The 13,678-nt window shown below is 48.9% G+C and overlaps 1 protein-coding gene across 1 annotated transcript in view; it reads right to left on the reverse strand.

Annotated features, from left to right (window-relative positions):
* CACNA1S (calcium voltage-gated channel subunit alpha1 S) overlaps nt 1-7,267 on the reverse strand; it is a gene marked incomplete at both ends in the record, with an annotated part of 40,755 nt that extends 33,488 nt beyond the window's left edge. Inside the window, 2 exons of the mRNA XM_080633061.1 lie at nt 2,737-2,842; nt 7,107-7,267. Of these exons, the coding sequence (XP_080489187.1) occupies nt 2,737-2,842; nt 7,107-7,267 (267 nt within the window). The remainder of the gene's footprint in view (nt 1-2,736; nt 2,843-7,106) is intronic.
* Between the last annotated feature and the right edge of the window lie 6,411 nt (nt 7,268-13,678).

The raw sequence follows: 13,678 nt of genomic DNA on the forward strand, positions 1-13,678 counted from the left end.
ATATTTTGTCCTGGCAGACTTTGTACCAGGTCAAGGACTGCATGTCCTGCACATGGTGCAGACCCACTTCGTATGCCTAAGTTGATTTGAGCATTGTAGAATCACAGAGTGGTTTGGGTTGAAGGGACCTTAAAGCTCATCCTGTTCCAACTCCGGCCACAGGCAGGGACACCTACAGCAGGTTGCTCCAAGCCCCATCCAACCTGGCCTTGAACACTACCAAGGCAGCCACATCACCCCCACCTTTCTCCCCTGGTGGGAGGCTGATCAGTGAAGGGAGGCAGGGCTGCCTGGTAGATCTGGGATTGGGTGTGTGAACAGCCCAGTCTTCAAAAAGCCACTATGAAAAGATGGAGGTCTTTATACCACAACAGGCTGCTACACACACATATGCTTCAACCATGTTAGGGGACGCAGAATAACTTGACCTGCAGGTGCTGAGTGAGCCGCGGAGCAGCAGGAATAACAGTGTGCGCCATGCCAGAGCAATGTGACAGGATACAGCTCCAGCCTGCTCAGCAGTGTCAGCTTCCAGGGCCCACAGCCATGCTGGGCTCTCCAGAATGAGCCCTGCATCCAGGTTGGATGGGGGTTGGAGCAAGCTGCTCTAGTGGAAGGTGTCCCTGCCCGTGGCAGGGGGGTGGAGCTGGATGAGCTTTAAGGTCCCTTCCAACCCAAACCAGTCTGTGATGTCTCTAGTGTCTCCTTGCAGGTAACAGGGGGGGTGAGACTTGAATAAAGCCTCCCAGCCTGGCCAAAGTGCTCTGACTCAGTTTTTCCTCTTCAACAATTTCTCTCTGGAGAGAACTGGGCAATGAAAAGAGGCAACTACAAAAGTGACAGGGAGAGATGAAATGCATTGCAGCATCTCCAACAAGCCTTTGTTGCACTGTTTGCAGGCTCCATGCAGAGCCCAAAGCACAGGAGATAGGGCTCTGGCTCAGTTCTAAGATGGGATTGCTCCTGCAAAGCCACCAGAACATGATGGCAGAGACATGCAGAGCAGGGATGAAAGAAGAGAAGCCTTGGGCTGCCAGGCTCCTGACCCAAAGGGCTGTTGGTGTGGCAACAGGATGAAAAATCCCCCAATAGGACACAGCTGAAATAATCTAATGAATATAAATAAGATGCAATTACATTTACACATGACATTACTCAGCTCACACCCCCCTGTCTCCCATCAATGGGTCCTTTCTGGATAGCATCATTCCCTGTCTGGTAGCACTGCAAAGCAAATTGCTGCCAGGTTGCCTCCCTGTCATGCCACACTGTCACATGCTGCAGCTCTGCCCTTGCATCCTGATCTCAGCCAAATCCCAAACTCCCTCCCATTGAGAAGCCTCCATCCCTGCTGTCCTCACCTCCTGCCTTCCATGCTCAACCTGTTCCAGTTGTTTTTTCTTTGCTTCTTTAGAGATAACTGCACCCTTCAAACCCTGCTGTGCCCCCTTGCCAGGGAAGAAACCAAACCCAGCACACCAGAGGCTGAGTGAACACCCCAGGAATTAACTCTCTGTGGGTATGTTTAATTCCCCTCCTCTGTGGGAGGGAATTATAGGCCCTCTGTGGACCTATTTTGGTTTTAGTTTAAAAGCCCTAACAACACATTGCCAACAGTGACCCCTCTTCTTTTTCCAAGGAAACGAGAAGTAAAAACTATCTTCACTGCCACTAAAAGACTACTGAGGGAAAGAGATAAAAGCAGTTCAAGGACCTAAAACTCACAAGTAAAACCTTTGTATTTTGCATCTCAGATTCTTTGTTTTAACATCTTTCCCTGTAGTCTCTAAAGACCAGGCAAAAACCAGAGAGGTACTTCTTTAAGTCACAAGTCACCAGCAATACCTGCATACACCTCCCACCCCACCACTGAGGAATCACTTGGATTCAGACACTAACCTCAAACTCTCAATGGAAATCAGTGTGGATTGAACCACAAGGGGGATCTGAAGAGGGAAAAGGAGTGGCAAAATAAAAACAGTGCAACAGATTTATTTGGATCACGTCAAAACATCTTGTTCCAAGGAAAATAAAGTGACTGGCAAAAAACGGAATAACCGATTGGAAAAGAGCAACCTTTGTGTTTAAAAAGAATGAAGTTTCCCCCTCTGAAATAAGAAGTACCAAAATTAAAATACAATTTGGAAATGAAAGGTCAGAAAATTTTGTTCCAGACCTGCTGAAACAACCCATTTGAGCCTCTCTGGAACAGGATGTTTCCTTTTGGAAGTGTCACCATAAAAAACTGAGGGAATTTGTTCTTTTTTTGGCATCAGTTCTTCCTTCCTGTGTACTTCACATCCCAACCTGCTGCCTTTGATCTCAACCTAGGGGTGGTTTCAGCACATCTGAAACAGCATTTTGCAGTGGTTTCTCCAGCACTCTGCCTCCCTCTGACTTTGCAGCATCTCTCACTAGACCAACGATGCCTCAGTACACCCCAAGGGGCAGCAGCAAATGCCCCTCCAACAGGTAGTACCATCTTGCACACGATACCCCATTCCTGGCAGTGTTCAAGGCCAGGTTGGACACAGGGTCTTGGAGCAAGCTGCTCTAGTGGAAGGTGTCCCTGCCCGTGGTAGGGGGTTGGAACTGGATGAGCTTTGAGGTCCCTTCCAACACAAACCAGTCTGGGATTCTTTGATGCTAGGCCATACAGTGACCAGCTCTGCAGAGCCCTCAGAGCTGAGCACTTGGCTGTCCAGCAGGACAGTGGGAAGGGGGGCTGCATCTTACCAGGCTGGAGTTGGCAATGTTGGTGTCATCTTCAGGCATCGGCAGGTAGATGGCCAGTGCAACACAGTTGGCAAATATGGTCAGGAGGATGATGATCTCGAAGGGTCTAAGAGGAAGCATTAAGGAGTGAAGACAGGGAAAAAAAAGCCCTGTTCTGTCTGGGTATGTATTGGGAAACCCCACTGGCTATGGGGAAACAACCTCCCCCTGGGTTCCAGAAGGAGCAGTCAGACTTCACCCTCTGCATGTCCTCAGTTGCTGCCCATGCCTTGGGTCCCAAAGGAAGGAGGCAATGGGCTGGATGAGATACAGGGCCTGGACACTTGTCCTATAGGAAATGGTTGGACTCGATGATCTTAAAGGTCTTTTCCAACCTGGTTGATTCTGTCTGATACTCAGCACACGGCTTCCGGATAGGGGCAGCTTTGGCACAGGATATATGGGGAAGGGGCATCAATCAAAAGACTGAAGCAGAGAAACAACAAGGGGATGGGAGAGCTGGTAGTGCCACCCTCCTCATCCTTCAGCAAATCACCCTGAAGGATGAGGACCTTCTTGCGTAATGTAGACACTTTAGCAAAGCATCACCCCTTGCAGAGTGCTGGTCCTGGCTCCCTCTGTTCTCTGAGGGTGATTGCTAAGCTAAGTCCTCAGGAGTGCCATGGGCTGCAAGCTACCATAGTGCTCATCCTGAGCTTCATCCCTCTCCCTAGAAGGTGGAATTGTGCTATTTGGGCCTTATGGCACCTCTGAATAAATGGGGTGAGTTCCTATTTCCCCCTGAAGGCCCTGGAATGGGCATCTGGTCACTCCCAGGCTCCTGCTGCTGTCACTGCTCTGCTGGGCCACCAAAACCTCATGGTCAAGCTTCAGCTATCACATTCCTGAAGCCCCAAAGAGCTCCAGCACCTCACCCATGGCCAGGCTCTCAACCCAGGGACTCCACTCTCTGTTTCTCCCAGCATGGGCCAAACTTGTGGTGCCCTGAGAGCGCAGCAGAGTGGTCAGAAGATGACAACCATCATTTCTTGCTATTTGACCTTATGCTGGTCACATCCAGGCCCTGCTGCAGCTCTGAAGTGCTTGTGTGTAGCCACCACACCATGCAGTTATGCACATACCTATGAGCAAAGGGGTATTTTTCACTCATTTAGTGGCCTCGTACTGCCACAGTGACAGCATGAGGCAAAAACCTCCATGAAAACGTTTTGGTCACAATCTTAAAGTTTCCTGGTCAGTAATGCTTCCTGACAAGTACACCCCAGTTATCCTGATCTTCTTGCCTTACCAGTACCCCTGGAAGCCACTGACACTAAAAGCAGATGGAGGAAATGAAAATGTTGGTGCAGCTGCCCACTGGGCCAGACCCACCTGCAGAGTAAATTGAATAAACAGTGACATAAATCAGCACATTCCCCTCCAGCCCCTTCTGCTCTCCAGTCCTACCAGAAAACACCCACACTGTGATCACAGCCAGCATCTACCCTCATCAACTGTTCAGATATCTCTCCTCCCTGTAATGACCAAGCTGCCACCATAGACAAAGTGATAAATCTCACCCAGCAGGTAAGGAGGTTCCAGGACAAGGATTTCCCAACACCCCCATCTCACTTTGGGCAGATCTTCCAAAGGAGAACAGCTCCCAGGGACATGCTCTGTGGGGACGTTCAGGGCACAACCATGTAGATTAATGCCACCAGCACAGCCCTCCAAATTCTCCCCAGCAGAGGGTCCCTGCAGCCATGCTGACACTTCCTTACACCATGGTTAGCCAATTCCTTAGCTCAGCTTTCCAGATAACTATGCTGAGCCCTGCCTTGAGCTGTGGTGGCCATTCCACTATCCAAATCAGTATCACAGGACACCTAGGGCATCCTCTCTCCATACTGGCTGAGTGCAGTCAGTTTTGGTTACTTTGCCTTTTCTGGACACTTCTATCCATCAACTTGATGACACTTTAAAACTAAAACTAAAACAGCTGGAAAAGCTGTTCCAGGTAAGAGGGCAGAGCTCAGGGGTTAGAGGCTTCCCTGCCTGCTCCAACAGGATGAGATAAGCCCTCCTCGAAGGGTGACCTGTCTTGTAACTGGAGCTGGAATAAGCTTGTTATTTGTGAGTCTGGCACAGTTAGTAGATGGAAATGCAGTGGGACAGATAAAGAGGCATGTAGTGTTACTGTGGATGGTACCTCTGCCTCTGAGCCAGAGCCTCAGCATCCTCCACATCTCCTTACCCTGCAATCTCACTACTTCCTCTCCAACATCCAAGGGTGCCAGTGTCTGCCCTGCAGCAGGAATGAGCTCCTCAGCACCTTGCCTCTCTGTGGTCCTCCAGGGTCCTCACAATCCCCATTCTTGAGGCCTTGAAGTCCTCCAAGCTGTAAAACACCCTGGCATACCGGGGGAGGACACTGCAAAACTAGATATGTCCCATCAACTTGCTGGGCTAGCTACTGAGGACACAACACCCACCAACCTGCAGAGCACCCAGATTTCCTTGTGCTAACAAATATGGGGTTTGAGACGTGAGCAAATTTCAGCATAAATCCCCCTCTGCTTCAAGCCAGCCTGACTTTCACCCACCCCAGGCTGAGTGCAGTGATACTCTCCACTCTCCAACTGCTTGGACAAGATCCTGTCCCACTCATGTGGCTCAGCTTTGTGCTCCAAAAGCAGTTATACAGCAAAGATGAGCCCAAGAAGCAGGAACATCTCCTGCCATACTGACCTCGCATGCCAGGTGTCCCACAGAAATGCTCACAGCTAATCTCTCCTTGGCAGCTGGCCTGAAGACCACAAGAACTGGAACGACCCCGTCATGCCTTGCAAACCCTAATCCCTGAATGGGATGAGGCCACCTTGGTGCATGTGGGTATAAATACAGCAGGCACTGGAGAAACCCAACGCCCTGGATCATTTGCCAAGGTCAGGATCCCCTGCACCTGCACCCTTCCTGGTGGGACACTCAACCTCTCCCTTCCATATTCTCCTTCCAGGCCACCAATGTGGGAAACAAAGACCTCCACAGTGCTACGCACTCTCTCTGGCATGTGTTGACTCAGGATGAGGAATGTGTTTGGGCATGTTGGGAGATGCAAGCCCTATTTCCAGCTCTTTCCCTGACACTAGGGTGTATGCACAAATTTCTTCTCTACTCAGTGCCTGTTTAAGGCATTGGCACAGATTATTAAGGTACAGAGCCTTCCATGTGCTTGGAGAACAACTCAGTCCTCAAGCCACAGAAGCAGAGACAGAGAATTCACCCATCTTAGCTCTGCTCCCTCTTCTCTAAGGACAGAGAGACCCTTTGCAGTGAAGGAACAAGGGCTCAAACTGCATGACCAGCACAGCACCACCACCAGTGTGAGCACATCCTGAGATCCTGCAAATGGGCACCCCAGGCTTTCAACAGGATGTCATCTCTGGCAGTATAGGGACACGATTTTGATGCTTTCATGGCTGCACTACATGTCCAGCAACACAGCCAGCCTGAAAGGAGCAAAGCCTGGCCAGGGCTAGGATAATCCGGCCATGAACATGCAGATAGGTTCAGCAATTGAAATGAGAAAGGTTGGAGTAGAAGAACAGGATTTGCTGGAAACATCTCTAAATTCCATTTTTTTTCCTTGAGCCCAAATGTTTTCCTGAAGCCAAAGTGAAATGTTTCGTCTCCCATCCTCTTCCCTTCCATAAAATACAGGTTAACAAAGCAGTATCCAATGGCCTAAAATAGTGGCTGGATGGGTGGCAGAAGGGTGACATTTTCAGTGAAAAGATGCCAGTGAAAGAGCAACCATCCAAACCCCATCCCTAAACTGAGCCAGAGGCACAGAGATACTGTCCCTCCGAAGAGTATCACTCACAGTCTTCACCTGTGACAGCAGTGCCAGGGAGGGCTGGGAAAAGGGGGGCCAAGAGGACGGTGGTGTCACCAGGATTCAGGGAATGCTGTCCAGCCTCCCCAGGACAGGGAGCAGCTCTGGGATCAGTAGTGACACACACAAAGAGCCATCCCACAGCTCACCATGGTCTCAATATCCATCCAAAACCTCTCCCCTGGGGCAGCTGGTTGTCCCCAGCTCCATCCTCAGCTCCCACGGCCCCAGCCAGGCCCCCCCTCCTCTGCATGGCCCTATCCCCATGCTGGGATGGACACCGTACCCCCTCCTCACACCTAAACCCTCTCTCCTCCCTCGGGCTCTCCCCAGCACAGCTCCAGCCAGCACAAAACACATTCACTCCCTCAAGCCCCTTTTGCCACTCAGCCTGTCCCCACAGCACCCCACTGAAGGTCCCCATGGCCTAACCTGCTCCTCAGCCCCAGCTTCCCCCGACACGAGTGCTTCCAAGCCCTCACAAGCAGAAGGATACTTCCACTCCACGATGCTGATGCACGCCTTCCGCAGAGGGTTTTGCAGGGTTAAGCAGAACAGAGCCCGGGCTGGCCGTGGGGCCACTGGTGGCACCGGCTTCTTGGACTTCTCCTTCTGTTGCCTCTTCTTCACGTCATCCTGGGCAGAAGCAGGCTCCATGGTGTTCCTTTCCCAGCTGTTTCTGCCCCTCCTGCCCACCGGCTGAGCCCCCCTTCCCTGGATCCCAGGAGCTGGAGCTCCTCTGGATCCCCCTTCCTGCAGCACCGGTACAGAGCTCTGCGCACCAGGACACAGTGGGGGCTGTACAAACACACAGCCCACGGGTTTAAATTTAGCTCCCGGCCTGGCTGCTGGTGCTGTCCCAGCTCTCGAGGCAGCAGAAGGGCCCCTGCAGCTGTTGCTTCTTTACCAGGAGCGTCGGAAGGGTGAGTGCTTCGCATGCCACTGCCCTGGCTGGGTGGGAACAGGCTGCCCAGCGCTGTCCCGAGAAGCAAAGTGTGTTAGTCCCAGGCCAGCTCTTGCCCCAGCTCTCCATGCCCAGACTGGGGAGCTGGGCTGCAGGAAGCAACACTTGCTGAAGCACATTATTGAAGGTGAGATAAGAGAACCCCAGACCGGTTTGGGTTGGAAGGGACCTTAAAGCTCATCCATCTCCAAGCCACTGCCACGGGCAGGGGCACCTTCCACTACAGCAGGTCGCTCCAAGCCCCGTCCAACCTGGCCTTGAGCACTGCTAGGGGTGGGGGCAATGTACCTGAAGGGGGCTACAGGGATGCTGGAGAGGGGCTCTTCATCAGGGACTGTAGCGATAGGACACGGGGTGGTGGGTTCAGACCGAAACGGGGGAAGTTCAGGTTAGATCTAAGGAGTAGGCCCTTTACTGTGACAGTGCTGAGGCGCTGGCACAGCTGTGGCGACCCCCGCCGAGCCTACGAAAACCTGCAGCCCCGACAGTGCCCGGAAGGGGCGGGACGGGGCCGGGCAGCCGGGGGCCGCCGGGCGGGGCTGAACCTGCCCTGGCCTCTCCCCTCAGCTGCCGAACGGAGCCGAGCCGAGCATAGCCGAACCCAGCTGAGTCGAGCCGAGCATGGCCGAGCCCAGCCGAGGCAAGCGGGAAGGGGCGGCCATCCTGAACCCGCTGCGTTCCCATTCCGGTTCCCGTTCCCGGCTCCCCCCCCCGCCTCCGCCTTACCGCCTGTCGGCCTCGCTGGGACCTGCTGCGGCGCCGGGCGGATTCAGCCCTGGAGAGCGCCCTGTCCGCCCTGGGATGAATCTTGAGGTGGTGGGGCGTGTGTGTGGGGGTGTCCGCGTGTTCGAAAAGCGGATCCGTGTCCGGCGTGCAGGAAAACCACAGCACGAGAGATCCCGGGGTTATTCAGGCTGGGGCGCTCGGGGCTTGTTCCACACGTCTGACACACCAATGCCGGCTTCCTCGTCACATTGATACGCAAAAGGTACAAGGATTGGTCGTAACCTACGCATAATATTTACTTTATCATTCCGTCTAATCACTGTGCGTGCTCCGAGGAGGGATCTTCACCTGAGCCGGGTCTTTTTGACCTGTGGCTGTGATTTTTAGTGTTAACAATGAAAGCAGTTCACTTTGGGACACCTTAATGGTTCTTGCCAGGTGATGCCGAGAAAAGCATCCTGAAGAAACTCGATAGTCAATGTAACTGTTAAGTAGGTATTCGTTTATTCAGGCTGGGCGCGTGGGGGATCGCTGCTCCTAACACGCGCACTCACTGCCCAGCTTGTCACAGATTCATGTTAGTAGATAGACGTGTTCATGAGATTCCTGACAAGAGGAGGGGTCCTTCTTGGAGCTCTGCCGCTCCTCCTTGAGCATGCGCACTGTCCCCTGGTGATGGTCGATGGTGGCCATGAGGATGAAGGCTCAAAGTCTTCCTCTAGGTTGAACGTTTTTACCCTTTCTCTTGGAGTATGAGCAATACTTCCATGGCAGTCTTTATCTTTGGCACACAGTCGCTATTGGGTTTGGGCTAGACAAGCAGTAACAAGTTGCTTAATTGACTAAATGATCTTACAATTTTTATGCAAACTTTTTCTTCAAGTTTCTTTGTCTTAGTATAGAGCTGCTTTGTGTTAGTGAATTTCTATTATCAGTTTCAAAAATGTTAGAAAACCTGGTTCCATCTTCTGCATTTAAAAGTCGGAGAATATGACCAATGATATTTTCACCCCCAAAATATATATTTAATAGATATGACTCCATGTGTGTACATACACATATATACACACACAAACTTTGTGGCTAACACCGTTCTGGTAAACACAGTGCATCTTGTTTTATTTCACGTGAGGAATCGCTTCAGCAGGGCAGCAGGGAACATTTTGTTGTATCTACTGTTGTCTTCCAAAAGATTAAGTATCAGACATTGCTGTTTGTGCACATCAGCAGCACCTGTAATGGCAGAGATGAGACGTGCCTGCATGGCAGTGTACAATCATCTTTTATCATCTGTCCACTGGACATCAGTAAGACCCTTTCGGATCATTAGGTCCTAAGGCAACCAGACTTCAGCTATTAAACAGGGCTAATGGATACATGTACCTTTATTTTCAGGTTAAGAAAGCAAAATATCTAGGGACTAGATCCTGCAATCTTACTGCAGCCAAAACATGGGATTTTTTTTTAGTGTCCAAAGAACCTAAATTCTCTAGCTATTAATCAAACTGTACCAGTGTTTGACAGGGATTAAAAATACCTTTAAAGGCTTAATTAAGATGACCAAGGTACACATGGGAATTTGCTGATTTAATGGGATAATGTCACACAGCTATTGGGTCATTTAAAAATACTGTTCCAGTATCTGCTGTGAGACTGGAGAGAAATGCCTTCTTTTTTCTTTCCTGCTTATTTGCTCTCTTCCAGATAAAGGTGGGTTTTTTGCCCACAGCAAGAGTGCTTTTCAGCAGTTTATGTGGGTCCTTCACAGATCTCACCTGAAACTTATGGGGGAGGGAAAATTACTTCTTCTTCATAATAGAAAAGTGGTAAAATAGAAGGAGGAGTTTGAATTGTTATTTAAAAGGAAAAATAAATTCAGGCAAAGAAAAACCCCAACAAACTCCTACATAAGCCTGCAACAGACAAAGTCCTCTGCAAATTCAAGGACAGAACCCTGTAGTTAAACCCACTGAAGAAGTAGGTTGAATGTAACTGTAGAGTTAAACTGAAGATTAAAAGGCAGAGCTGGAAGTTAAATGCAAGCACTGGGAGGAACAAAGTATTGACCATTCTCCTCCTCTTCCCATAACAGCTATATGCTTAGCACTGCAACAAAAGGACCACAGTAAGTTCTCTGGGGAGGCAGGGGGAAACCAAGAGTCCTGCACCTTCTAGACTGCCAACAACCTCACAATTAGTGTGCCGGTCCAAGTTAGCAATGTATAGAAGACTGATTTAACAACTGAGCTGGAGTCAGTCCTCGTACAGTCTTACACCACCACATTTAGTTTACAAACAGTGAAACAGAAGCACAAGGAAAGATTTAAGAGGGAGAAACAAGGTCATACCCTGTAGGCCAGTGACTGATAATAAGGGACTGGATGGAGCAAACAGCTGTTCCTTTTCTTTCTACAAAGCATAAAAATTTTAATACCACACATTAGGTGGCCTTCCACAGAACTGAACAGCTCAATCCATAATTAGGATCAAGAATCTCAGCACAGGACTCTTAAACCTAAGCTGTTCTACGAATATCTGCTTCAGCTTTTTCTTGAATCAGCTTCAATGAACTTCATTTCCGATGCCCCTCACAGCCCAAGAACTGGAAAAAAGTATCCAAAGCCTCAAAAACATAATGGGAGAAAAAAAAATCCTGCTTCACAGCAGTGAATATTTTGAAAATCCCTTCACTAGCACGTGTCAAGTAGCTTTTTCCAGGTATTGAATTATTTACTGTAAGGCTCAAAGCCAAACTCAATGAGGCAATGAGATTAGGTGCTGTAAAATGTTCAATCTCAATTTACACAGATGTAAGATAACTTGCAGTTGTCTTTCTACCAGTGCTGAGAAATTACAGTATTTTCCTATCAATGTTTAAGGAAGCAAGAATTAAGATGAGTCTTACTGAAGATTCCCACTATAGATTCCCACACATTTTATCTTGAAGCTGTGCCTTTAAATCCTGAGCTAGTTTTAAATCTTCCTTTGAATAAGAAATTTCAGAATTAATACTTTCTATCTTTCCGTCTGCTCTGATGGCCGATAGGTTTTACCTCTCCTTCTTTTGCCACTCTTTTTGCCTCTAAACCTGCCAGTCGGTTCCCTTTTTCCTGATCTGTGTCACCCCTTTGGTGTCCTCTGCAGCGCATCACTGCCTCTCGATTTGGCAATCTTATAGCTTCAAGAAGCCTCAGTATCTCCACAGAGTGCTCGATTTGTTTTCTGTGGGTCGTCAAAAGCCCGCGCTCTTTCCACACAGCCCCATGGAAGTGAACTACTCCAAACGCATCTTTTGAGTCTGTCCAAATATTAATGTCTCTTCCCTTGGCTAATTCTAGTGCTCTTGTTAGAGCAATCATTTCGGCTTTTTATGCTGATGTTGCCGCTGGGAAGGCTCGGGCTTCAGTGATTCTCTGAGCAGTGGTTACAGCATCTCCTGCTTTCTGAAGTCCCTTTTTAACAAGGCTGCTTCTGTCAGTGAACCAAGCTTCTGTTCTCGGCAAGGGTTCTTCTTTTTAATCAGGCCAGCTTGAGTAAGTGGCTTCGATGGTTTCTAGGCAGTCATGAGTTACCAGTTCCCTGGTTGCTGCGGCATTGCTGAGAAAGGAGGCTGGGTTGACAGTATTAGTAGTGACTGTATCTACGTCATCTAGTTCTAGCAATACCGCTTGGTACTTAAGGAACCAAGAGGGAGACAGCCAGTGCCCCCTTTTTGTTCCAGAAGCGCAGATACAGGATGTGATACCAGGACAGTCATCTTTTGTCCCATAGTAAATTTTTGAGCTTCCTGGATGTTTAGGACTACGGCTGCTACAGCCCGTAAGCATCCAGGCCATCCTTTGCTTACTTCATCTGGTTGCTTTGAGAAGTAAGCTAGAACCCTTTTATAGGGTCTTGCATTTTGAGCTTAGGACCGTGAGGGCTATGCCTTGTCTGAAAATAACCAAAAGGGTTTGGTAACATGTGGCAGTCCGAGGGCTGGGGCCCTCATTAATTCCTTCTTTAATTCGTTAAACGCCTGTTTCACTTCCCCAGTCCACCCTAATTCCCTCGTTTCTGTTTGCAGCAATTGGTATAGGGGTTTTACTAATATACCAGAATTCTAGATCCAGAGTCAACACTAACGTGTCACCCCGAGAAATGTCCCAAGTTACTGAGGTGTCTTGGGCTGAGGGGTTTGGCAGATCATTTCTTTGCGTTCTTGTCCTAATTTCCGCTGCCCCCCGAGACCTCATACTCCAGGTAGGTGACTTCTTGCTCCATTATTCGTGCCTTCTGCTGACATACCTTATGTCCTTTAAGTCCCAGAAAATTCAACAGGCTCACCATCCATTCCTTACAGCTGTTTCAGGTTTTGGTGGCTATCAACAGGTCGTCCACATATTGGAGCAAAACTCCTTCCCCAGCGAGTGCCGTACAGTCCTCAAGGTCTTTTGCCCATTCGTTTCCAAATAAGGTTGGGCTATTTTTGAAGCCTTGGGGTAACACGATCCAGGTGAGTTGGGATTTCCGACCTGACTCTGGATTTTCCCATTCAAAAGCAAACAATTTTTGGCACTCTGGCTCCAAGGGCAGGCAGAAGAAGGTATCTTTTAAGTCTAAAACAGTAAACCAGACAAGATTCTCTCTTAGTTTTGTTAACAAAATATAAGGGTTGGCCACTTCAGGATAAAGGTCTTCTGTTATTTAATTGGAAGCTCTTAGGCCTTGTCCTAATCGATAACTTTTCCCATCCAGTTTGCAGATTGGCAGATCGGGGGTGTTATATTCAGATTCACGTTCTACTGAAAGGCCAAATTTGAGAAAGGAATCTATTACAGGTTTAATTTCTTTCCTGTCTTCTAGCTTGAGAGGGCATTGTTTGATTCTTACCAGTTGTGCCTGGGGCTTCAGCCTTACTTGGATCGGTTTGGCATGCTTTGCCTTACCTGGTAAGTGGGCCCGCACTCCTGGATAGACTTGATCCAGGATGTCCAAGGGGGCCTGTTTTGTTATCTGTGGCTGAATTAGAGCTAAACTTAATATTTCCACTAAGTGATCATCTCTAACTTTAATTTGTATTTCACCATTTTTAAACTTGGTCTCTGCTTCCAATTTTTTCTAATAGATCCCTTCCTAATGATGATTTGGGGGCATTTGGCATATATAAAAATGCATGTGTTCCTATCATTTTACCCATTTTATATCAGAGAGGTCGCATGCATGGTACCTTCTGTCGCAGGCCTGTCGCCCCAATCCCATTTAAAGATTCATTATCAATCAAAGCTAACTGTTGATTTAACACACCAGACGTAGCTCTGATGTCTACTAGAAATGCTACATTTTTGTCTTCTTTCCCCAGCTTCATCATAACCAGGGAGTTGGCCGGGGTTCGACCC

The sequence above is a fragment of the Psittacula echo genome (assembly GCF_963264785.1).
Source record: "Psittacula echo genome assembly, chromosome: 22".
Classification (NCBI taxonomy): Eukaryota; Metazoa; Chordata; class Aves; order Psittaciformes; family Psittacidae; genus Psittacula; species Psittacula echo.